Raw genomic sequence first — 24445 nt, 5'->3', positions numbered from 1 at the left:
AACCGTTCAATCAACTGGTTCTTCCCGGTGTTCCCCGCCCACTCCGCCCCGCCTCCGGCCTCCTCCTCTTCCTGTACAGTGGAGGTTTTCTATCCTCATGTGCCGGGGGAGCCCAGTGAGTTCAGGTCGGTCAGTGTGATGGTCGTGTTGTGTGTTCTGTCCTCCATCGTATAGAGGAGAGCTTCTCCTGTACTGACACCCTCATCCATTGGTAGGCAGCCTGTCTGCTCAGTGGGGACACCTTGGTGACATCACATTGTGGGGCTTCCCAAGGATCCAGGTCAGAGGTAGTGATTGGGGCTGTCAAGGTTTAGCAGAGGGGATGGCCCCAGGCAGAGTGTTCAGCAGCTGATTGTGTCTGCTCAGTGGATAACATATTGGATAGAGGGGGCCTCAGCTATAGCCCCTCATGTCACCAGAGTCAGACATTCAGGGAAGGTAATGCTACAGAAAGCTGGCAAAGCCTACAGGCATGCTACAAGAGACTGTCAGAGGCTGGGAACATGGATTGGGAGTTATTGCAGGCTAGGGACGGTTATTAGCAGACTTTGATTGGGGAAACATTGCATGAGACTGCTCAGGAGATTGTCCGGGACTAGAGACACATACCTAGAGACATGTACCATGAGACTGCTCAGGAGATGGTCCGGGACTGGAGACGCATAACATGAGACTGCTCAGGAGATGGTCCGGGACTGGAGACGCATAACATGAGACTGCTCAGGAGATGGTCCGGGACTGGAGACGCATAACATGAGACTGCTCAGGAGATGGTCCGGGACTGGAGACGCATAACATGAGACTGCTCAGGAATTGGTCCGGGACTGGAGACGCATAACATGAGACTGCTCAGGAGATGGTCCGGGACTGGAGACACATAACATGAGACTGCTCAGGAATTGGTCATAGACTGGAGACACATAACATGAGACTGCTCAGGAGATGGTCGTAGACTGGAGACACGTAACATGAGACTGCTCAGGAGATGGTCATAGACTGGAGACACGTACCATGAGACTGCTCAGGAGATGGTCATAGACTGGAGACACATAACATGAGACTGCTCAGGAGATGGTCATAGACTGGAGACACATAACATGAGACTGCTCAGGAGATGGTCATAGACTGGAGACACATAACATGAGACTGCTCAGGAGATGGTCATAGACTGGAGACACATAACATGAGACTGCTCAGGAGATGGTCATAGACTGGAGACACGTATCATGAGACTGCTCAGGAGACGGTCATAGACCAGAGACACGTACCATGAGACTGCTCAGGAGATGGTCATAGACCGGAGACATGTAACATGAGACTGCTCAGGAGATGGTCATAGACTGGAGACACATAACATGAGACTGCTCAGGAGATGGTCATAGACTGGAGACACATAACATGAGACTGCTCAGGAGATGGTCATAGACTGGAGACACATAACATGAGACTGCTCAGGAGATGGTCATAGACTGGAGACACGTATCATGAGACTGCTCAGGAGACGGTCATAGACCAGAGACACGTACCATGAGACTGCTCAGGAGACGGGCATAGACCGGAGACATGTAACATGAGACTGCTCAGGAGATGGTCCGGGACTGGAGACATGTACCATGAGACTGCTCAGGAGATGGTCCGGGACTGGAGACACGTACCATGAGACTGCTCAGGAGATGGTCATAGACCGGAGACACGTACCATGAGACTGCTCAGGAGATGGTCATAGACCGGAGACACGTACCATGAGACTGCTCAGGAGACGGGCATAGACCGGAGACATGTAACATGAGACTGCTCAGGAGATGGTCTGGGACTGGAGACACGTAACATGAGACTGCTCAGGAGATGGTCCGGGACTGGAGACACGTACCATGAGACTGCTCAGGAGATGGTCAAAGACTTGAGACGCGTACCATGAGACTGCTCAGGAGAGGATGACAGACTGGAGACGCGTACCATGAGACTTCTCAGGAGACGGTCATAGACCGGAGACACGTACCATGAGACTGCTCAGGAGATGGTCATAGACCGGAGACACGTACCATGAGACTGCTCAGGAGATGGTCATAGACCGGAGACACGTACCATGAGACTGCTCAGGAGACGGTCATAGACTGGAGACACGTAACATGAGACTGCTCAGGAGATGGTCATAGACTGAAGACAGATAACATGAGACTGCTCAGGAGATGGTCATAGTCTGGAGACACGTACCATGAGACTGCTCAGGAGACGGTCATAGACCGGAGACACGTACCATGAGACTGCTCAGGAGACGGTCATAGACCGGAGACACGTACCATGAGACTGCTCAGGAGACGGTCATAGACCGGAGACACGTACCATGAGACTGCTCAGGAGACGGTCATAGACCGGAGACACGTACCATGAGACTGCTCAGGAGACGGTCATAGACCGGAGACACGTACCATGAGACTGCTCAGGAGACGGTCATAGACCGGAGACACGTACCATGAGACTGCTCAGGAGACGGTCATAGACCGGAGACACGTACCATGAGACTGCTCAGGAGACGGGCATAGACCGGAGACACGTACCATGAGACTGCTCAGGAGACGGTCCGGGACTGGAGACACGTACCATGAGACTGCTCAGGAGATGGTCCGGGACTGGAGACACGTACCATGAGACTGCTCAGGAGATGGTCATAGACCGGAGACACGTAACATGAGACTGCTCAGGAGATGGTCCGGGACTGGAGACACGTACCATGAGACTGCTCAGGAGAGGATGACAGACTGGAGACACGTACCATGAGACTGCTCAGGAGATGGTCAAAGACTTGAGACACGTACCATGAGACTGCTCAGGAGAGGATGACAGACTGGAGACGCGTACCATGAGACTTCTCAGGAGACGGTCATAGACCGGAGACACGTACCATGAGACTGCTCAGGAGACGGTCATAGACCGGAGACACGTACCATGAGACTGCTCAGGAGACGGTCATAGACCGGAGACACGTACCATGAGACTGCTCAGGAGACGGTCATAGACTGGAGACACATGCCATGAGACTGCTCAAGAGAAGATGATAGACTGGAGACATATAACATGAGACTGCTCAGGAGAGGATGACAGACTGGAGACAAGTACCATGAGACTGCTCAGGAGACGGTCATAGACCGGAGACAAGTACCATGAGACTGCTCAGGAGACGGTCATAGACCGGAGACACATACCATGAGACTGCTCAGGAGACGGTCATAGACCGGAGACAAATAATATGAGACTGCTCAGGAGACGGTCATAGACTGGAGACACGTGCCATGAGACTGCTCAGGAGACGGTCATAGACTGGAGACACGTGCCATGAGACTGCTCAGGAGACGGTCATAGACCGGAGACACATAACAGGAGGCTGCTCAGGAGACGGTCATAGACCGGAGACACATAACAGGAGACTGCTCAGGAGACGGGCATAGACCGGAGACACACAACAGGAGACTGCTCAGGAGGCGGGCATAGACCGGAGACAAACAACAGGAGACTGCTCAGGAGGCGGGCATAGACCGGAGACACACAACAGGAGACTGCTCAGGAGGCGGCCATAGACCGGAGACACACAACAGGAGACTGCTCAGGAGACGGGCATAGACCGGAGACACATAACAGGAGACTGCTCAGGAGGCGGGCATAGACCGGAGACACATAACAAGAGACTGCCCAGGAGACGGGCATAGACCGGAGATACATAACAGGAGACTGCTCAGGAGACGGGCATAGACCGGAGACACATAATAGGAGATGGGCATAGACCGGAGACACATAACAGGAGACTGCTCAGGAGATGGGCATAGACCGGAGACACGTACCATGAGACTGCTCAGGAGACGGGCATAGACCGGAGACACGTACCATGAGACTGCTCTGGAGACGGGCATAGACGGGAGACACGTAACATGAGACTACTTAGGAGACGGTCATAGACCGGAGACACGTAACATGAGACTGCTCAGGAGACGGTCATTGACCGGAGACACGTAACATGAGACTGCTCAGGAGACGGTCATAGACCGGAGACACGTAACATGAGACTGCTCAGGAGACGGTCATAGACCGGAGACACGTAACATGAGACTGCTCAGGAGACGGTCATAGACCGGAGACACGTAACATGAGACTGCTCAGGAGACGGTCATAGACCGGAGACACGTAACATGAGACTGCTCAGGAGACGGTCATAGACCGGAGACACGTAACATGAGACTGCTCAGGAGACGGTCATAGACCGGAGACACGTAACATGAGACTGCTCAGGAGACGGTCATAGACTGGGGACACGTAACATGAGATTGCTCAGGAGATGGTCATAGATTGGAGACACATAACATGAGACTGCTCAGGAGATGGTCATAGACTGGAGACACATAACAGGAGCAGAGGTGGACTGACCGTTTGGAAACTTGGGCAATGCCCAAGGTCCCGGGGTCAGTAGGGGGCCCCATGAGATGCCCCTGGTACCTTTTTCATAGACTGTTTTGAGTTTGGGCAAGGACACAGGGGTCCCATGATCCCCTATTGCCCGGGGGCCCCATGAGTTGTCAGTCCTCCCCTGAACAGGAGACTGTTCAGGAGATGGTCATAGACTGGAGACACATAACAGGAGACTGTTAACCATCTTTGGGAATTACATTAGCTTTGATTATGTGCTGATCTCCTTCCACTAATCTGTCTCCTTTAGCTCCTTTAGTTACATGCGCCCCTTGACCACACGTGGGGGTTCCAGGCTCTTCCATGTTCTGCTGAGACGTACTTCGACATCTGATCGGTATATTCACCATTGGCCATGCACTTTCTCTGCTGCTGATTGGATCTCCTCTAGAGGGTTCGCTGTCTCTGTGACATCGATGGCTTCCAGTCCTGGTATGGAGGAGAAGAGGCCTCAGTTTGGGAATCGCTTTCTGAAGGATCCAAGCCAGGTCTTCCAGCACAACGCATGGTGAGCGGTGGGATATGGGGAGTGTAAAGATGATCAGATATAGGAAGTTGGTTTCTTAGAGCTGAAGTGTTACATTTGGAAAACTGACGGCTTCCTTTCTGTGTCTATTCAGGGACAATGTACAGTGGTCCGAGGAGCAGGAAGCCACAGCTAGAAAGAAGGTTCTTGAAAACAGCAGTCAACCCATATCACTAGAGCAGCAAGGTAAGTGGTGGATTCTGAGATCGCAGAAAGAGAGTAGGAGACATCTAGCATACATCAGCACACCCTCCCAACCATGAGGACATTTTCCTGGTATTACCTATTGTGTTCAGGGATGGAAAATGATCTAATGACATTGAGCACTAAGGTCACTTATTACACTGATGTGCCGAACTGTCATTTTATACTTATATTGTATTACTGCGTCCTCCAGTAAGCATTGTGCATTTTCAAAGTTTAACCTCTTAGTGCCGGTGCCTCCCGGCCCTTTAAGAGTTTCAGAAGCCGGAGGCGGGGTTTTAGGGTCATGTGACCGCCGTGGTTCGCTGTCACGGCAGTCACATAATCAGAAAAGGTCCCAATCGCAAGGGGAGATCGGGACTTTTCCGTGAGTCACGTACATATGGCTGGGAGCGCGCAGCGTGCGCGCTCTCAGCACATATGTATTTTCTAATGGCACGCAAATATGCGGCCACTCGGTTTCAAGGGCCAGATGCCGAGAGGCCGCATATTTGCGTGCGCTCGGTGTCAAGGGGTTAAGGGCTGGCCTATTGCTTTAAAAAAAAAATGGCAGCCTAGCATCTGCGGCTGTAGGCAGCAGTGGAGATTCCTCCATCTACCTTGTTAGAATGGATGAGGGAAATCGACCCATTGGCTGAACAAGATAAAATTAAAATTTATTTATTTCAGGTACTTATATAGCGCTGTCAATTTACGTAGCGCTTTACATATATATTGTACATTCACATCTGTCCCTAACCCTCAAGGGGTGTACAATCTAAGGTCCCTAACTTACATTCATACATACACATACTAGGGCCAATTTAGACAGGAGCCAATTAACCTACCATCATGTCTTTGGAGTGTGGGAGGAAACTGGAGTACCCGGAGGAAACCCACGCAGGCACAGGGAGAACATGCAAACTCCAGGCAGGTGGTGCCGTGGTTGGGATTCAAACCAACGACCCCAGTACTGCCAGACGGAAGTGCTAACCACTTAGCCATTCTGAAATGTGTCAGCATAAAGCCCAAAGGCTTAACCTTTCAATACATGACTTAAATTTCAGCCTATGTCTCCCAAGGATGACAATACCCCTGGTGTTCCCTCTAAAGCAGGCCATAGATGATGCATTTTTTTTTTTCTGTTCAACCAGATGGATCAAAACTTGGTTGGTTTAACAGGGATTGGCCAAATTTAGATCCATCTATGGCTGGCTAAAACTATGCACCCCCTGGTATCCATTAGTTTACAGTACCTTTCATATCTTCCACCAAGATATGTAATACTGGCAGTGATTGCCTCCCTGTCCCCTTTGCATTTGAAAAAAAAAATTGTCAATAAAGCCTAAAGCTTGTCATACATGGATTGAAATTTGGCCGGTCCAGCAAGGACCATCCGGATTCCGATCCATGTATAGACGGCAGGTTGTACACAAGTTAATCTATTGATCAACTTGTGTACAATCGGCCTGTAGGGTTTTTACCATAGGACCAATGTTACCATCCATAGCTGGCAACACTGATTATTGTATTCTGATGGTGGGGATGTTTCCCTGCTGTCAGAATACAGTAGCTCAGTGGAAATTATTCACCTATCCACGTTGAATGCGTAGATGGGGGAATCGGATTCTTATTATTCATTCAACCCACTGGTTGAAACTCCAAATTAGAAACTCGGACTTGGGGAGCTTGGGATTTGAAAGTCATACTTTGAGACTTGGAATTGGTGAATTCGGAATTGTGGACTGGGAACTCAGTATTTAGGATTCAGATTTGGGATTCAAAATTTGAAACCTGGCATTTTGACTTTTGGAACTTCAAATTTGGAATTGAGCAACTCTAAACTTGAAACTCAGTATCTGGATATTGGAATTCAGAATTTGGAACTTGGGATTCAGAATTTGAAACTCGGAATTTTGAAACTCAGGATGCTGAATTCGGATGTTGAGATTTGGAATTTGGAACTTGAAATTTGGAATACCCTAAAGTGTGCCAACAATGACCGTTGGATTGATTGTGACTTGTTCGTGCCTTGAGGCATATTGTCACCACCAAGTCATTTTATTTAAATGCCTAAGGGCTGGGTCACACCATAGAAACGCAGTCCAGATGCATTTTTGCATGTATATTCCGGTGCATTTTTTTAATGCGTTTTTGATGCTTTCCTGTTCAATTTTTCCCCTCTCTTTTTTGAATGGACACGTAGAGTAGCAGCTCAGGAGGGAGCCTGCTTTGGTGCCCCATAGCAAGCTGCTTGCTCTGGGGGCACTTTGCAGGAGGGAGGGGATGGAGTGCCCAAAAAGAGGAGGATCGGGGCCACTCTGTGCAAAACCACTGCACAGAGCAGGTATATATGAAATCTTTGTGTTTTTGTTTTTTTTCAAACTTGCCTTTAATATCACGTAAAGCCTCATTCACACCATGGGAGTTGATTTACTTAAACTGCAGAGTGCAAAATCTGGTGAAGCTCTGTATAGAAACCAATCAGCTTCAAGGTTTTATTGTCAAAGCTTCACTGTACAAGCTGAAGTTAGAACTTGATTGGCTACCACGCACAGCTGCACCAGAATTTGCACTCGCCAGGTTTAGTGAATCAACCTCCATATGTACATAAAAATGTGAAGATTTGATTTTCATAGAATATTTTGGACTTGTTTACACCATGTGCAGAGAAGTGAATTTTCTAAAGCAAGTCTCTGCAAAGACAAACAGAAAACAATTGTTTTCTATAGGCTTTCTTCACACCACAATATTGGTGAGGTGAGTTTTACATGTTGCATGTTTCTGCACAGAAAAAATACTCAGATACTAGTGTTGTGGTGTGAACAAGGCCCATAAAAACAATTGTTTTCTTTGTGTCCTTGCAGAGACAAGTGCAGAAAAACACATCTATCCACATGGTGTGAACGAGGCCTAAAGGTCTAGCTTAGCAACACCCTCTTGTCACTCCTGGACCTTACCATTGATCACTGGGCTCTTGCTGTAAATGAAATGAAGGTCATTGTATAATGTGCCATTGTGTCCTGTTTTCTCTTTTCCCACAGAGGAGTATGAAAACAAAGCTAGCAACTTCTGGGATGACTTTTACACCATCCATGAAAACCGATTCTTCAAAGACAGACAGTGGCTGTTTACAGAGTTTCCTGAGCTGTCCCCCAGTGGTAGGAGTCATCCAGATTCTGCTGAATGTCAAAGAAGTGTCCCTGATCAAGAAGGACAGGATGTAAACAATGACTACCCAGGATCCTCAGCTTCTTATCGTATCTTGGAGGTAAAGTGTAGGAATGTATGGACTGCAGATGACTTGGATTTTTTGTAACTGTAGTAACAGTAGCCAGTAATCCCGGCAATGTTCAATTAAAACGTTATTTCACACATACGCAATACAGATTGGTTGCTTTTATTCATTAAAATACATATAATTTTTTTAAATTTTGCTGGAATTCTGACCACTTTTGCTCCAGTTACTTTATAACAAGCCTTTCCTCCCAGGGGAGGGGAGTCTGGTTTTTGGTGAGCTGCCTCTTGTGCTATGGACATCAGCTGAACTGCAGACAAACCTCTAAAACCACAGGTGAAATACATCATAATAAAGCTTTTTATACCAAAGAATTTGAATTTCTGCCCATTTGCTCCTGAGATTTACTATGACGCACAGCCCAGCAAGGCTAGTGAAGGAGCAGCAGTAGACTGATTAAACCATCCCTCTGCTTCCTCACCTCTTTCTCCTCCTCCTGTCAGCTAGTTTCTTATCAGGACATTTGCATACAGTACATGAATATAATGATATTATAGTATAATTAGTACATTAAATGAACACAGATCTGCATTAATTCATGTATTTTACATCTGCCTGTTGTTTGGCTTTAATGTTTATGCACTTCAGTATTAAACACTTGTCATACCATTCTTAGTTCCAAAGACTGCAGTCCACTGGGGCAGCACAGTGTCTTAGTGGTTAGCACTCTTGCCTCATAGTACTAGGGTTCTTGGCTCAAATTGCAGCCTGGACACTCTTTGCAGGGAGTTTGCATGTTCTTCTGCTTGCGTGGGTTTCTTCTGGGTACTTCCGGTTTCCTCCTATACTCCAAAGACCTGCTGCTAGATTAATTGTCTCCTGTCTAAACTGGCCATATTGTATGTATGCATGTGCCATGGGAACTCTAGATTGTAAGCTCCTTTTTAAAGGCATTTATTGATAAAAATATACAATATGTAAAGCACTGCATAAAATATTGGTGCTTTATAAAAACATGTAATAGATGAATAAATATCTAATCTTGCTCTTTTGACTTGCAGCACTCTCTAGCTTTAATGTCCACCAGCCAGGAAAAAGCTGTAAATGCTCGTCTAGCATGCCGCCCTTTGGGGAAACCCATCATTAGGGAGAGATACCTGGTGGCTGCTATTATTGAGGTCTCCTCTGCCATGCTGACCCTTTTTGCTTCAATATTTCAAAATGTGCAAACCCAAAAGAGGCATATAGATAAGGACTTCTGATTTTTCTGATTTGCATACAATATCCAGCTCGGTGAGACAGAAAGTACTAAAGACAGTGGGTCTAAACAGCCAAGCAATTAGCATTTTCAGAAGGATATCAACAATGGCACCCCCTTTCTGTGCTTAAGATAGGTCCGTTGTAATTAAGTGATCTTTTCTGATTCAATAATTTTTATTCAATTAAAATAAAATATATATATAATAAAAGCACCAAATCTACCCACACAGGAGCTTGAGCAATCCAGTGAGCTTTGAAACCTGCAGTGAGCATCATTCATTTTACAAACCTTTTGCACAGCTAAGTTTCAATGTCCTTAACTGTCAGACATATATATATATATGTATTTTTCATGCAACACAGATCACCTGATTACTCAGTTCCAGTTCTTGTTGATTGCGCTGGCTCAGGTTCTTCTGTAATCATTTGATCAGTTTGGTGTAACGAAATGTTCTCTGCGGATCAAGGTGTCCTTTTTCCTTCAGCCCCCCTATCTCTCCCTGATATGTAACCTGCTCTTTTCTTTCTTTCAATCATAGGTGGGATGTGGTGTCGGGAACACGGTCTTCCCAATATTACAGACAAATAAGTGAGTAAATTGTATGTGGCATTTATTCAATATTTTGTGGCCAAAGTGATTGAAGTCAAGATGCCTAGGCCGTTTTTAAACCATTTAAAGGATAAGTTCACCTTTTGGACAAAAATAATAAATACACATTTTTTTTTTTGCAGGTAAAAAAATGTGCATTTATTATTTTTGTCCAAAGGAGCCTGGAAAGCATTGCACCTGCGATCAGTAGATTGCTGACGCCATGCAGGTCTTCTGCAGACCTGTCAGAATATCTGCTTGTCGTACGGGATGTACGGTCAAGCAGATATTCTGACAGGAAGCTTCAATGAACTACCACAGAGCTCCACAACGCCATGGTAGTTCATTTACAACTACAAGCCCACAACCGCTAAGTCTGTCGGGACTTGCAGTTCATTCATTTACCAAAGTCCATAAATGAATGACGCAGCTGTATGGGCAGAGCCCCACAGGGCCGCACTGTTTTCAAATTTGACAGGTAGTATGGGGAAACTTCTCCCCGTATTATCTGTCAGAGGGGGTGGCAGGCGGGTGGCTGCGGCTATCGGAACATGTCACATGTTCCACCTTAAAAACGGGTGGAACATGTAACCTGTTCCAAAGGTGAACTTATTCTTTTAATATTTGTCAGCAAACATTGAATAATTTGCCTACCTAAATAATTTTACAATTTATTTTAAAGACATATGGATTTTGATTGGTACACTCTTTTAATGCATGCTTTTTTTAATACTATAATTGCATTAGATCATTACAATGTTAAACAGCGACACACTGCTACTTTAGAGGCTGCTGCGCAACCTGAAACCATTTTTCCCCAAATGAAGCCTTCAGCTTGCATGTGATCACTATCTCATTGCTGACTTAGTGGTCGTGTGATTGGGAGTCATTCTGATTCCTGTCCATTTGTGGGGAACAGAACTGCCAGGGACAGCTGAGTTTGACAGCTAGCAACCGTGCATAATGTTTGGCCGGAAGTGGGTAGATAAGCAGGTAGATGCCTTTTTTTATTTCTGATGCTTTTCCTTTTCTTTTTCAACTTTTTTTCTTCAGTGACCCTGGCCTGTTTATATATTGCTGTGATTTCTCTAGCACTGCTGTGGAACTTGTGAAGGTAGGTTGATGGCAGTAAACACATTGTGTGACTCGGACAAAAATAAAGGTTTTAGAATGGTCAGTGAAAAAATGCCAAAGAATTTAGATTTGTTAATTGCAAAACAACTCCACCAAACTACTGTATACCTTGGATCATTAGCTGTACTGCCCAGCAGCTTAAAGCCCAAATCTAGCCGAAGCTTTTTTTTTTCCCATTTTGGCATAGGGAGAGGTTAGAGTCTCTTATTGAGGACTGTGTTCTTACTGGGGAATTTCCCTTCGGTTCCTGTGTGATAGACCAGTGTTTCTCAACTTTTTTCATTTAAGGCACCCTTTAAAATTATGGACAGTCCCAAGGCACCCTTTAAAATTATGAACCATCTTGAGGCATCCCATTCTAAAATGTGAAAAACTATTCCAAAAGTTTTATATATCACATGTAGGGCACCCAACATTAGAGGTGATTTATTCTTCCACAGCAAATACACTTTTGCACACTGGTACTGACAGTATTCCAGTGTAAATCTTCTCCCTCAGTTTTTCCCCAGCACTGAGCTAATGTGACCCCAGCACTGACTGACTGACTCATTGGTTGTCAGTACGCCGGCGGGTAGAAGGTCATAATGGTGCACAGTGAAAACCTTCGACTTTGTGTAACTACGGGCAGCACAGTGGCTAAACGGTTAGCACTTTCGCCTGGCAGTACTAGGGTTGTTGGTTCGAATCCCAGCCACGGCACCTCCTGCCTGGAGTTTGCATGTTCTCCCTGTGCCTGCGTGGGTTTCCTCCGGGTACTCCGGTTTCCCCCCACACTCCAAAGACATGCTGGTAGGTTAATTTGGATCCTGTGTAAATTGGCCCTTGTATATGAATGTGAGTTAGGGACTGTAGATTGTACACCCCTTGAGGGTTAGGGACTGATGTGAATATACAATATATATATGTAAAGCGCTGCGTAAATTGACAGCGCTATATAAGTACCTGAAATAAATAATAATAAAAGGCAGGCTTGTTCCACCTGCTTTTGGCCAATTTTTGTACATTATGCCAAGGCACCCGTGAAGAAACCTCAAGGCACCGTAGGGTGCCTGGGCACCCTGGTTGAGAAAGGCTATGATAGGAAGTCTTTCTAACCAGACACAATAAAAAGATACATTTTTAGTAGATTGAGAAAAGGTTGAAATGTTTTTGTTCAAACAAAAAATTGGCAGGAGTTGGGCTTTAAACTGATGCTAAAATAAGTTCTGTATTTCTTTTATGGTGCATTTTCCTGCACTGCATTATAAAAAGACACAGTTTACTGGAATCACATTTCCCGGAGGGATTACTACTGGTACCACTGCATTGTACTGTATGTTTTAGGTTTACATTTTACATGGTAACACATGCAAATGCTTAAGAAGTGCAGGAAGTGTTTTTATGAGGATCAGAGGACACAGGGACTTGTAACCTGTAAGGATCCTCCAAGAATACTTAGGATCATGTTACATGGCCAGTTTACATGTAAATATGTGACATGCACAATTCATGATGAGGGAATTTTATTTTCTGTACTGCATATATGAGGGAAAAAATAGGGCATTACATCAGAAGAAAAACATGATCTGTAAGATACGCAGCAATGCTCATGCAGGATTTATTTGCTTTTCATTTGATGCGGATACATCCATTTATTTCTTGGAATTTATAGTGTGCTTTGCAGTATTAGATTGTGTAGCGGCCTATGTATCTAATAAATGGTTTCTTGGTAAAATTGATGCTGTTTTTTTTCCTTATATTGTGATGCATCATTGCACACGGTCAGACTGACCCACTCACCACAGAAATGTGTCATGGCAGATTTTCACACCTTCTGTTATGCTCTTAGACATCAGCCTCAACTCTTTTCATGATGCCATGGTGTTTGAATTAAAGGGAATAAATTACCGATGTGCCTAATAGATGGTTGGGGAGGTTCCCAACACTCAGTAGAACTATGGAAACTGCTTGGATGAGCGGTAAAATGCCTTGCGTTACTGAACATCTCCAGTTGAATGCAATTTACTACTACTAGCTTATTTTTGGAAGGTTTCTAGCTGTCTAATAGAGAGAAAAGACTGACTGATCCCTTCATTTGTTTTTGGCAAAGGAATGATCTGAGAGGACTTTAAACTCTGAAGGCTTTGCACCTTTGGCTACACCAAGCGTAAGGCAGACTGACTTCTTGTGAAACATTTTGTGGAAATGAGTTCACATGAGCTGTATAAAGAGGAATTAGATTCTGACTTTAGAACCTTCTAGTTGTTTTCAAGTTTTGATGTTTTCACTTAAAGGGGAGCTCCACCCAAAAGGGGAAGTTCCGCTTTAAGCCTTTGTCCCCCGCTCCCCATTAAGGATTGGCACCTTTGGGGAGCGGGTATCTCCCCAAAGGGGAGGGGATGAACTCCCATCCCCTCCCCGTAGTTTTCTGGGACACGTGACAGGTCCCAGAAGACTACGGGGCCATTCACAAAGCACAGCGCTTCTCGCACATGGGTAGTGGGCACCTGGCTGTGAAGCCGCAAGCTGTCACAGCCGGGTGCCCACACTGAAGATGCCGGCGCCAGGGAGAGAAGATGGCTGGTGAAACCAGCGGTGGTAAAGACACCGTTGGACCGAGGGACAGGTAAGTGACTGTATTTTAAAAGTCAGTAGCTACAGTTTTTGTAGCTGCTGACTTTTTTTTTTTTTTTTTTTCAGGTGGAACTCCGCTTTAACTCTTGGCTGGGGTCTTCCATTTTTCTTTGTGTTCTGTGTGCTTCCCTGAGGTCTTCTTTCCATGGTGATCTTATGTTCTGGGTCTGGTGAATGATCATCAGATAGCACTGCTCCAGGTTAGACCACCTTGCATATTAGCCCCCTAACCATACCAGTAAGTACAGGTCCAATTCGCAGCCATGGATACTTCAATACATGACAGGAGGTTGACCACACTCCAATAGATGGAAAATCCAGTGAAAGTTATTGAAGATAATCCATAATACAAAACCTCAAAGCATGCAGGGAACACAGATGTTAGCTGATTTCACACAATATGTACTTAATCTTGCAATTCAAACTCACGGCCTGCTGCTAGACAAAAGTATTTAACCACTGAGCCACTGTGCTGTCCACTGCCACTATGCTGACATGCACTAATCACAAATGTCCTTGATGAAATTAAAGTATGGTTCATGTACTGAAGTATCCACTGCTGGATGCTCAGCATGGAGTTGAGTGCAAGTTAAAGCAAGGGGACTAGTCCAGATGAGCATTCGTCAGTGTAACGCTTGTGCTTGAAATTCATCGCGGACAATAGTAAAGGTTTATGTGTAATAAGAGCATCTACATAACAATGTGATAGGTGCATGTCAACACAGTGGCAGTGGGCAGCACAGTGGCTTGGTGGTTAGCACTGTTGCCTTGCAGCAGGTCCGGAGTTTAAATCCCAACTACGACACTACCTGCATGGAGTTTGTACTCCAAAGACAAGCTCATAGGTTAATTGGCCCCTATCTAAATTATCCATAGTATGTGTATATATGAATGTGAGTTAGGAAGCTTAGATTGTACGCTCCTTGAGGACAGGGACTTATTTGAATGTACAATTATACGTAAAGGGCCCCGTAAAGTGTTGGTGCTATATAAATAAAAATGTAAAGCTTATTGGAAAGCATAAACAAATTTCACTCCATTAATTGAGAGGAATTGTAAGAAGAGAACAGTCTGTGGGAAGACAACATGATTTTGGAACCCCTGCTAATAATTGCTATACCTAAAGTACATAAGCGGAATGGTCAGTAGGCGTAATGGTCTTTACATTAATGGTTTGTAGGAACAATCCCCCCATGCATATGTCTAAATAGATCATTGGTGTCCATGGAAACCTATCTCTGAGGGATAAATTGCTCATTGCTCAAAGATCCTCTAGCAACCTCTGGTGGAACCCGGGGGTTACACAGAACCTTGGTTGAGAGGCTGATATTGATGATTTGAAAATAATTGGTAAAAGTGAATTGGGGATTCATAAGTCTTCCTTTGCAAGTAAATCATTTGTTTCACTTGACATCTCCCATATATGTTCAAGAGGCAGGAGTGTTCCTTTTTGTGTCCAGAGGTTTTTTTATCATGTTGGTAAACGTCTATGATTGTTGTAGGATCAATCTCCCTTCCAAAAAAAATTAAGAATTCATTTTTTGAAATTGGTCCCACAGCCCTCCATGTTTTGCTAGCACTGTCTGGTGACAACCTTTTTAGATACTAAACCTTTTCCAATCGATTCTATAAAAGTATCAATAAACAAAGAATGATTGATTATACAGATATTTGTGCATGAGAAAAAATGCAAATATAGTGCATGAAAGTAATTGTTTTTGTGCCATCTTTTACAGACTAATCCTCAGTATAATCCATCACGATGCTTTGCCTTTGTCCACGACCTATCAGATGAAAATTTGCAGTATCCCATTCCTGAGGACAGCTTAGATGTCATTGTTCTCATCTTTGTCCTTTCAGCCATCCTTCCAAGCAAGTGAGTGACCTGTAAAATGGCAAGCTCTTTCTGCACCAGGGACTGAGATGGATAACTGCAGCTGTGCACTTTTCTGCTGAGTTTGCAGCCATTGATTTTAACATGTACCTTTCTATAAAATAGATGGCCTTGACCACAATGTGTAACAGTAAAAGCTTCCAATGAAGAATTTAAAATTAAATTACTACCAGGTTACTTTTTTAGGATTTTATGTAACAAAAGTCAAATTGCTAAATACACAGTTGTAGGTCAACCAGTCTGGTAAGTCTTGTGATTTAAACACATTTAAACACACTGCTCAGCCAGACAGGTGCAACACCGTTCCTGATCAAGCAGTTCATTATGCTCGAATGTCTTCTAGAAGAGCTAGTTACCTGGCTTGTCATGGTGACCCTCTGACTTCACTAATTTGAGTCAATGACCAGGAGTAAGTATGCTTATCAGAAATCTAGGAATAATCTCATAAGTCCTTAGATGAATACTTGATCTCGGTCAGAAACTCCAGTTGTTGACGGCTACTATTCTCAGTATTGTTCTGCGAAAGCATCCTTCGTGGTTCTCTCCGGAAAGATTTACTCTGGGGATTTGGCAAACCATTGCATTTCCTTTAATGCTCATTGGGGGACACCGAGACATCAGGATCTCCCCCTAGGAGGATGACACTAGACAGGGGAGGGGGTGCTCCTTCCCCTAAGGCTTTATCCTTTGCACAGGGGAGTGAGAACTCAATTTTTGCTTAGTATCCTGAATGTCTTCAGGTTCTTTACTGATGTAGTCTAGCTGCTCCTTCTGGCTAGCTTTAGAAACATGTTTCTTGGCTTCCATGCACCACATTAGAATAGCCAACATGTTACTGGCTTTTGATGAGTAAACCGGTAAGGGGTTGCATTCCCTGGCATGGTTCAGGTCCTTTTGTAAGTAGGAGGGGAGCAGATCAGTCAGTAGAATCTTCTAACATTTATAAAGGCCCTGCAAGCTGTTATGTTTGGCACAGTTACTGTCATATTTCACTGTTGCTCATCTAGCATCACCAACCTGCAGTAGCAATTTTCAGCGGGGGACTCCATGGATTGAAAGCTATTGTGTGGAAAAACTTTGCTCACATTTATTTTCTGCTCTGTTTGAATATTCGTTTATAGCTGGTAAATTGTGTCCACCACCATCCTTCTCAGCTACATCATGCTGAGTGACCGAGGTACTTACACAGAATAGGAATAGCTGATATTTCATGGGTATAGATATAGTTTTCTGGGTACAGATATGATTATCAGTGACACATTGTGGAGGGAGACTGGTCACACACTTGTCATTTTTATTTTTTGTTGCCTCACTCTTAAAGGAATGTGTCTGTAAATTTTTATTGGCCAGTAAAAAAAAAAAAAAAAAAAAAAGACTGCCCTTTATAGTGATGATACTCTTAGGGCTCATTCACTCCATACGTGCATGAAAACTGAAGGAAACTGACATGCAGATTTCACTTGCAGAGATATCAGTTTTCATGCGAGCCTCAGTTAGTTTTATACACCTTGCAGATTCCTGCTGACGAAAAATCTGCATGTGATACTAGTGTGGTGGTGTGAACAGGGCACATAGAAAACAGTTGATTTTGTTGTGCCCTTGCAGAACGTGTGCGGAAAAACTGATGTCTCTGCACCATGGTGTGAACTAGGCCTTGAATAGAAAGACTGGTAGGGAGCTGGTAGGCCTATGATAAACCAGACATGCATTGAAAGTGGGATTTTTAAGGTGCCAAAGTGTACATCACACAGTTATATTTTTGGAGCTATGCACATTAAAAATCCTATGTTCTTTTACCAAAGATTTTATTAAGCATGTTAAAAGAAACATACAAACCATGACAAATCATATGATACGAAGCGACAACAAAAAATAGACGATAGGGAAACAACATGCAACAAACATAGAAATACACATATAAGACCCGTGCTGGGGTCTAGATAACACTGTGTAAGGCAGAGGGCCGCAAGGCCCACAACCACATCCAGAAAAAAAAAATATCCTATGTTCAATGCAAGTCTGGTTTTGGAACGTTTTATAGGGATTTGGTGCCAATGATTATACACCAGTGAATATGTGAATGGCTATTGATACTATATTTAATACTACTAGTAAAGGAGTGGTGCAGGTTTTGTGGAGGGTAGGTTGTATCTTGAAGACATCTGAATGTATATGAAAACACCACTAGGTGTCCATATTGTACTTCTTTAGTCACTTTAATGGGCTTCAGCGGGAAACTCGTGTAATTTTTCAATATTTCTGCTAAATCATGCATGGTACTGTTTTAATATGTAGTCCTTAAAGAGACACTGGCAGTTTGCCAGTGCAGAGAAAAATTACAGTCTCTCCCCTGACCCACTGATACTCTTGTAACCAGTGCACCCTCGCCACTCTTTGTAGCCGTAGACTGCACTCAGCACTTCCAGGTATGGAGGTGCACTTGATACCCTCCTCTGTGACAGTGCTTGGGTCTAGATGCCAGTTTGCTAGTCCCAAACATCATGTGACCTTGAGAGTAAGGCCACCACTCGAAAGGAACATGGAAGGAGCACAGATGAGGTTATAATATTGGAGTCAGAGGGGCCCTTTGCAGAAACATTGTCATTTTGGCCTATATAGGCATGGTGACAATGTCACTTTAAAGCTCTTAAAATTCCTCTTGCAGCACTTGCAATAATGTGTTTTCCGTGTTTCATTGATGATAGCTCTGTGCTGTCTGTCCCTGCTCTATCGCCTGAGCTACCATCTTCATCGTCTACTGATGTTTTTATCACTTGGCCATTGGGCACCTTCTGATGCTGCAACTTCCACCTATGCACAGTGCAGTTTCTTTATTTCCAGACTTTGATCCACTAATTGGCATCTTACAGTGCATGCTGCACTGCCCTTGTGCCGCAGGCAATGTAAATAAAGAAGAAAATGGCTTTAACCCTTTGAGGACCAAGGGACGTATTTGTCCCATGTTTTTAATTGTGTGTATCATCTGATTAAGAATTTAAAAATTTTTTTTTTTTTTTTTTTTGGTTTGAGTCAAAATATTAGTTCTTATCAACAAACAACAAATGGATCTAGCTTTTTGCCAATTATTTCATGAAATGGCTTAGTTACAGCAACTGAAGTGTATGAACTTTAAAAACAAAAAAATTGATTCTTTTGGCGTTCCAAAATCTTATGGTCCTCAAAGGGTTAAAGCAGAATAGATAAAACATTTTTCAAATCTACAGCTGTAACTAATGAAACCACCACAGCCAATTCACACGACTCACCTTTTTTTGCTATGTGTAATTCCATCTCTTTTCTGTTTTCTCTCTTTGCAGAATGCAAGATGCCATTTCACGTTTAAGTAGGCTTCTGAAACCTGGTGGCTGCATCCTGTTGAGGGACTATGGCCGTTATGACATGGCCCAGCTACGATTTAAGAAAGGTATAACTGCCAAGATTGTGAAATCTCTGTAGGGGTCTTTTACTTTAGTGAAGAGCCATGTTCAAGGGTTGGGGGTACAACATTTAAATTTAAATCCAGGTGGATATAAAAAGCAGTAAATTATGTTATGTACTGTATTCATTAAAAAAAATAATGTATATTTAAAGTGGCACCATCACCTCATCAGGGTAAAATGACAGCGCCTAAAGCCCACACCTAATTATGCCACCCCATGATTCCTTTCACCAAACTTCTTGGTGTCAGATGGAGCAGTGACATCACCTGTGACAGAGCTTGGGTCTAGTAGCGAGTCGCTGCAGGAGGAGGTCACATATTCCCCCCCCCCCATTCCAGGAAGCACTGGATATTTCTCAGCACTCGAGAGGTCAGTATAAAGGGGTCGGGGGAAGCCCTTATACAACTGTCACTTTGCCTTAAATGGACAATCAAATGGTGTCTCTTTAAACAAAGGTAGTGGCTCCTCTTGTAACCAACCCTGAACAGGCATGCATGCCGGGAAAGCCCCAATTTCCATTAAGTTATAGGATAAGTTGGACAGCCAGGGGCTGTATTGGCTTTTAAATTTTATAAAAAAGTCTGTAGCCGCTCTGCATTTTTGTCTTGCCAAGTTTCCTTACCAAGTCTGAAATAAATCGATGTTTGTCCTTTCTTGTATGTTAATGTACCACAAATAGGTTGACAATTTTTATCTTCCTTCTTGGAGTGACAAGAACTCTACTTCCTGCCTTTGCACCCAGGGAGGATGGATATACGAGAAAAAAAAACCCTAAGGAAAAAAGGATACCACACCTCAATGGCCATTGATGTTCAGTAGCCATTGAGGTGCGGTATCCTTTTTCTCTTGGGTTTTTTTTGTAGTACTTGTTTTTAGATGCGCCTCCCTGTTATTTACTTTTTGTGTAGGGGGTATGGTTGGAGCTGGTGTACCACTCCCAGGACAGGCTAGATAGCCATTGGGGGGGGGTTCTACAAAGTGAATATATGGCCTACGTTGGTGTAATTGTGGATCTGTGCTTTAATTTGCACGTTCTACATGACTCTTAGGGTGGAGGTTCAATGAGTCATGCAGGAAGGCATATCTTCTTGTTCTATTGCCTTTGGTTTCTTACAAGAGGAGAAGTTGCAAGTTTTAGTTATGCATTAGAAATGCAATAGGTCAAAGTCTACTCTTAACTGTTCAGTCTTCATATTTGTGATGATTGTTGGTCCTACCTGCCCCCTGTATATGCAGTAATTAATTGCACCTTTCAGTATGTAGTTAGATTCTTATGATGATGCTTATCATGTGTATTCTTCAGGGCGATGTCTGTCTGAAAACTTCTATGTAAGAGGAGACGGCACAAGGGTCTACTTTTTTACTCAAGGTAAGATTGTGTTTTCTGACTTATAAAGGTGCCCGTACAGGGGTCAGTTGTCTGCCAAGGGGGTTGTTTTAATTAGCCACTTGCAATAATTGCCTGCAATATGAAAGACTGTCTGATATCCACCCAACAGATTGTAAAGAAAAGGATCTGTTCTGCTGCCCAGGTTACTGCTTGTAGCCAGTGGAAGGAGGAATAGTGTCCAGTCATTGGTATTAGTGGGAGGAATAGTGCCTCATCATTGGTATTAGTTGGAGGAACAGTGCCCCATCATAGGTATTATTGGAAGCAATAGTGTCCCATCAGCTATCGTTGGTGTCAGTGGGATGAATAGTGCCCTATCATTGGTGACAGTAGGAGGAATAGTGCCCTATCATTGGTGACAGTAGGAGGAATAGTGCCCTATCATTGGTGACAGTGGGAGGAATAGTGCCCTATCATTGGTGACAGTGGGAGGAATAGTGCCCTATCATTGGTGACAGTGGAAGGAATAGTGCCCTATCATTGGTGACAGTAGAAGGAATAGTGCCCCGTCATTGGTGACAGTGGGAGGAATAGTGCTCCATAATTGGTGTCAGGGGAAGGAATAGTGCCCCATCATGGGTGTCAGTGGGATGAAGAGTGCCCCATCATGGGTGTCAGTGGGATGAAGAGTGCCCCATCATTGGTATCAGAGAAAGGAATAGTGCCCCATCATTGGTATCAGAGAAAGGAATAGTGCCCCATCATTGGTATCAGAGAAAATAATAGTGCCCCATCATTGGTATCAGAGAAAGGAATAGTGCCCCATCATTAGTTGGAGGAATAGTGCCCCATCATTGGTATCTGTGGGAGGAATAGTGCGTCATCATTGTTATCAGTGGTAGGAACAGTGCCCCATCATTGGTATCTGTGGGAGGAATAGTGCATCATCATTGTTATCAGTGGTAGGAACAGTGCCCTGTCATTGGTATCAGTGGGAGGAATAGTGCCCCCTCATTGGTATTAGTGGGAGGAATAGTGCCCCATCATTGGTATTAGTGGGAGGAATAGTGCCCCATCATTGGTATTAGTTGGAGGAATAGTGCCCCATCATTGGTATTAGTTGGAGGAATAGTACCTAATTGTTTGTATCAGTGGGAGAAATTGTGCCCCATCATTGGTATCTGTGGGAGGAATAGTGCGTCATCATTGTTATCAGTGGTAGGAACAGTGCCCCATCATTGGTATCAGTGGGAGGAATAGTGCCCCATCATTGGTATCAGTGGGAGGAATAGTGCCCCATCATTGGTATTAGTGGGAGGAATAGTGCCCCATCATTGGTATTAGTGGGAGGAATAGTGCCCCATCATTGGTATTAGTTGGAGGAATAGTGCCCCATCATTGGTATTAGTTGGAGGAATAGTGCCCCATCATTGGTATCAGTGGGAGGAATAGTGCCCCATCATTGGTATCAGTGGGAGGAATAGTGCCCCATCATTGGTATCAGTGGGAGGAATAGTGCCCCATCATTGGTATCAGTGGGAGGAATAGTGCCCCATCATTGGTATTAGTGGGAGGAATAGTGCCCGATCATTGGTATTAGTTGGAGGAATAGTGCCCCATCATTGGTATTAGTGGGAGGAATAGTGCCCCATCATTGGTATTAGTTGGAGGAATAGTGCCCCATCATTGGTATTAGTTGGAGGAATAGTACCTAATTGTTTGTATCAGTGGGAGAAATTGTGCCCCATCATTGGTGTAAGTCGAAGGAAAAATGCCCCATAGTTTGTGTCAGTGGAAGAAATAGTGCCTTCTTGTTGGTATCAGTGAGAGGAATAGTTCCCTGAGGGCCACACAGAGGCAAGCAAAGAGCCGCATTTAGCCCACAGGCCGCAGTTTGGTGACCACTGTTGTAGAGTTAAGATTAAGGTCCTCAGCATCCAACACTTTCAGAAGTGCTGGATGCCTTGTACCACTCACCTCACTGTGTTTCCATCCAATTGTGTCACTACAGGAATTTTTGGAGATTTAAGCTTGCATTAAGCTGCAGGAGTTCTCTTTTTCAGCAATTGATTTTCTCCTCCTGGAGGAAGCTGCCCTGCTGACAGTTTTTCAACAGCTGGCACCTGCACCTGTTAAAATACCCGAACAGTGGCTGCATCTGATTGTATATTTGGTGGACAGTTTTCCGCCCAGCTCCTTCGATTTTCAGATCAAAGTATGTCAAGCAGGAAAGTGCCGACAGGGTCACGCACAACTCGAATTATATCTGATTTATCAGGTAGTGGCTAAAGTCTACTCCATGTATGACCAGATTTATATGGCCAACAGATGAAACTACACGTTGCAGAGGTGGGGGAACCAGACATCAACTGTTGGATACAGAAGATATTTCAGCCATCGTAGCTATGTAATAGAACAGAATTCACAGTGTAGGTGGCAGGACCGGTAACAAGAAGTCCTTATACTCTCTACAGGCTGAGCAATTGTTTGTTAAAGCGTAACGAAAAACAAAACTTGATTAGTTTTTGATAGAATGGAGAAGGATTAGAACACCCGTCTTTTTATTTATTTATTCTGTCTGTGTCCCGGTTAACAAGATTTACCCTCTCTATTGGTCCTGTTTACCGTTGTCATTGAATGTAAAAGTTCCAAATTTTGGTTGACACCAGAACAGTAAACCTGGGTTCACACTGATGCGGTCCAGAATTCGCAGCTTTTTCTGTGCGAATTCCACACACCGCATCAGAATCACACCCTGTTCATGCGAACCGCTGCGGGCATGTATGTTAAATTAACAACACCCCGAAATCGTTCTGCAAAACGTAGTGCGATGTGCAGAATCGGATCGCATAGGTGTGAATACCCATGCGATCCGATTCTAGTGCGGACCAAAAAAAGGGTCCTGCACCTTTTTGTTGCGGTGCGATTAGAGCCATACAAAATGTATGTCTCTGATCGCACCACACACAAATCGCATGTGATTTGCACAGGAATGTGGTGCGGTTCCTGTGCAAATCACATGCGATATATCGCACCGCATATATGTGAACCCAGGCTAATAGGGAGGAAATTTTCCAATTGGGATGACCCTGGTGACACCCTGGGATTCCCTTAGTGACCAGGTTGATTTAAAACTTATTGAGCCTAATGTTATTGTGGCATTTTTTTTTTTATCAAAAAAATCATACTTTCCTTTTAGATGAGCTTGGGGATATGTTTAATAAAGCTGGTTTGGAGAAAGCCCAGAATATAGTGGATCGACGGCTGCAAGTTAATCGAGGCAAACAGCTGACAATGTATCGCGTTTGGATTCAGTGTAAATACCGCAAGCCATGCAACTGAAAAACACGAATGTCATCCTAAGATGTTATCAAGCAGAATGATTTGGTAGTGGTGAGAAAAGAATAATGGGGGAAACCAGCTGCTTTCCTTGTGAACCTTCAGTGTCTGGAACTCTTAAGTCACCACTGAGAATCTAAGAATTTGAGAATAAACATCAGGTCTGCTATAAATAAAAGTTGAAAAATAACAGTTTCAGAGATCACATAAACATGGCAAAAGTGGCGTTTTTATAAATCACACTGGAATCATCTGCATCTGACTGAACTGTAACATTTTATGTATTGTGACCCTTGACCAGCTGTCAGGAATTTTAAACACATGCTTGTACCGGGGACTTTGAACTTTATTCCCTTTACAGAAGGTAAACACATAGCAATGGTTCGCTTAATTTAAAGACTTTTTAAAACTTTTTAAAAATAAAATTTCATAGTATTTAACATA

At 44.0% G+C, this 24445-nt stretch overlaps 1 protein-coding gene across 2 annotated transcripts; it reads left to right on the top strand.

The window, feature by feature from the left end:
• METTL2A (methyltransferase 2A, tRNA N3-cytidine) lies at positions 1-24445 on the top strand. 2 transcript variants are annotated; one of them, XM_089674613.1, is made up of 10 exons: positions 1-125; positions 4706-4963; positions 5076-5167; positions 8209-8435; positions 10202-10251; positions 11305-11365; positions 15735-15874; positions 19210-19316; positions 20636-20701; positions 23862-24445. In XM_089674613.1, exons 2-10 carry the CDS (start codon positions 4719-4721, stop codon positions 24002-24004), a joined length of 1131 nt encoding a protein of 376 aa, XP_089530739.1. In that variant the 5' UTR covers positions 1-125; positions 4706-4718; the 3' UTR covers positions 24005-24445. The 2 variants fall into 2 exon arrangements, with proteins under 2 accessions (XP_089530739.1, XP_089530741.1); XM_089674615.1 differs by having other exon boundaries at positions 79-211.

This window comes from Staurois parvus, unplaced genomic scaffold (assembly GCF_062004578.1).
Source record: "Staurois parvus isolate SC_StPar_1 unplaced genomic scaffold, SC_StPar_1.0 ptg000151l, whole genome shotgun sequence".
Taxonomy (NCBI): domain Eukaryota; kingdom Metazoa; phylum Chordata; class Amphibia; order Anura; family Ranidae; genus Staurois; species Staurois parvus.
Note: the sequence above shows the minus strand (reverse complement) of the source record. Positions and strands in the feature narration are given on the sequence as shown.

Coding starts and splice junctions, on each gene's coding strand:
- METTL2A (XM_089674613.1), top strand. CDS start 4,719: ATGCGCCCCTTGACCACACGTGGGGGTTCCAGGCTCTTCCATGTTCTG. Junction 8,436..10,201: donor CTTCTTATCGTATCTTGGAG/GTAAAGTGTAGG, acceptor TTTCAATCATAG/GTGGGATGTGGTGTCGGGAA. Junction 20,702..23,861: donor GGTCTACTTTTTTACTCAAG/GTAAGATTGTGT, acceptor CTTTCCTTTTAG/ATGAGCTTGGGGATATGTTT.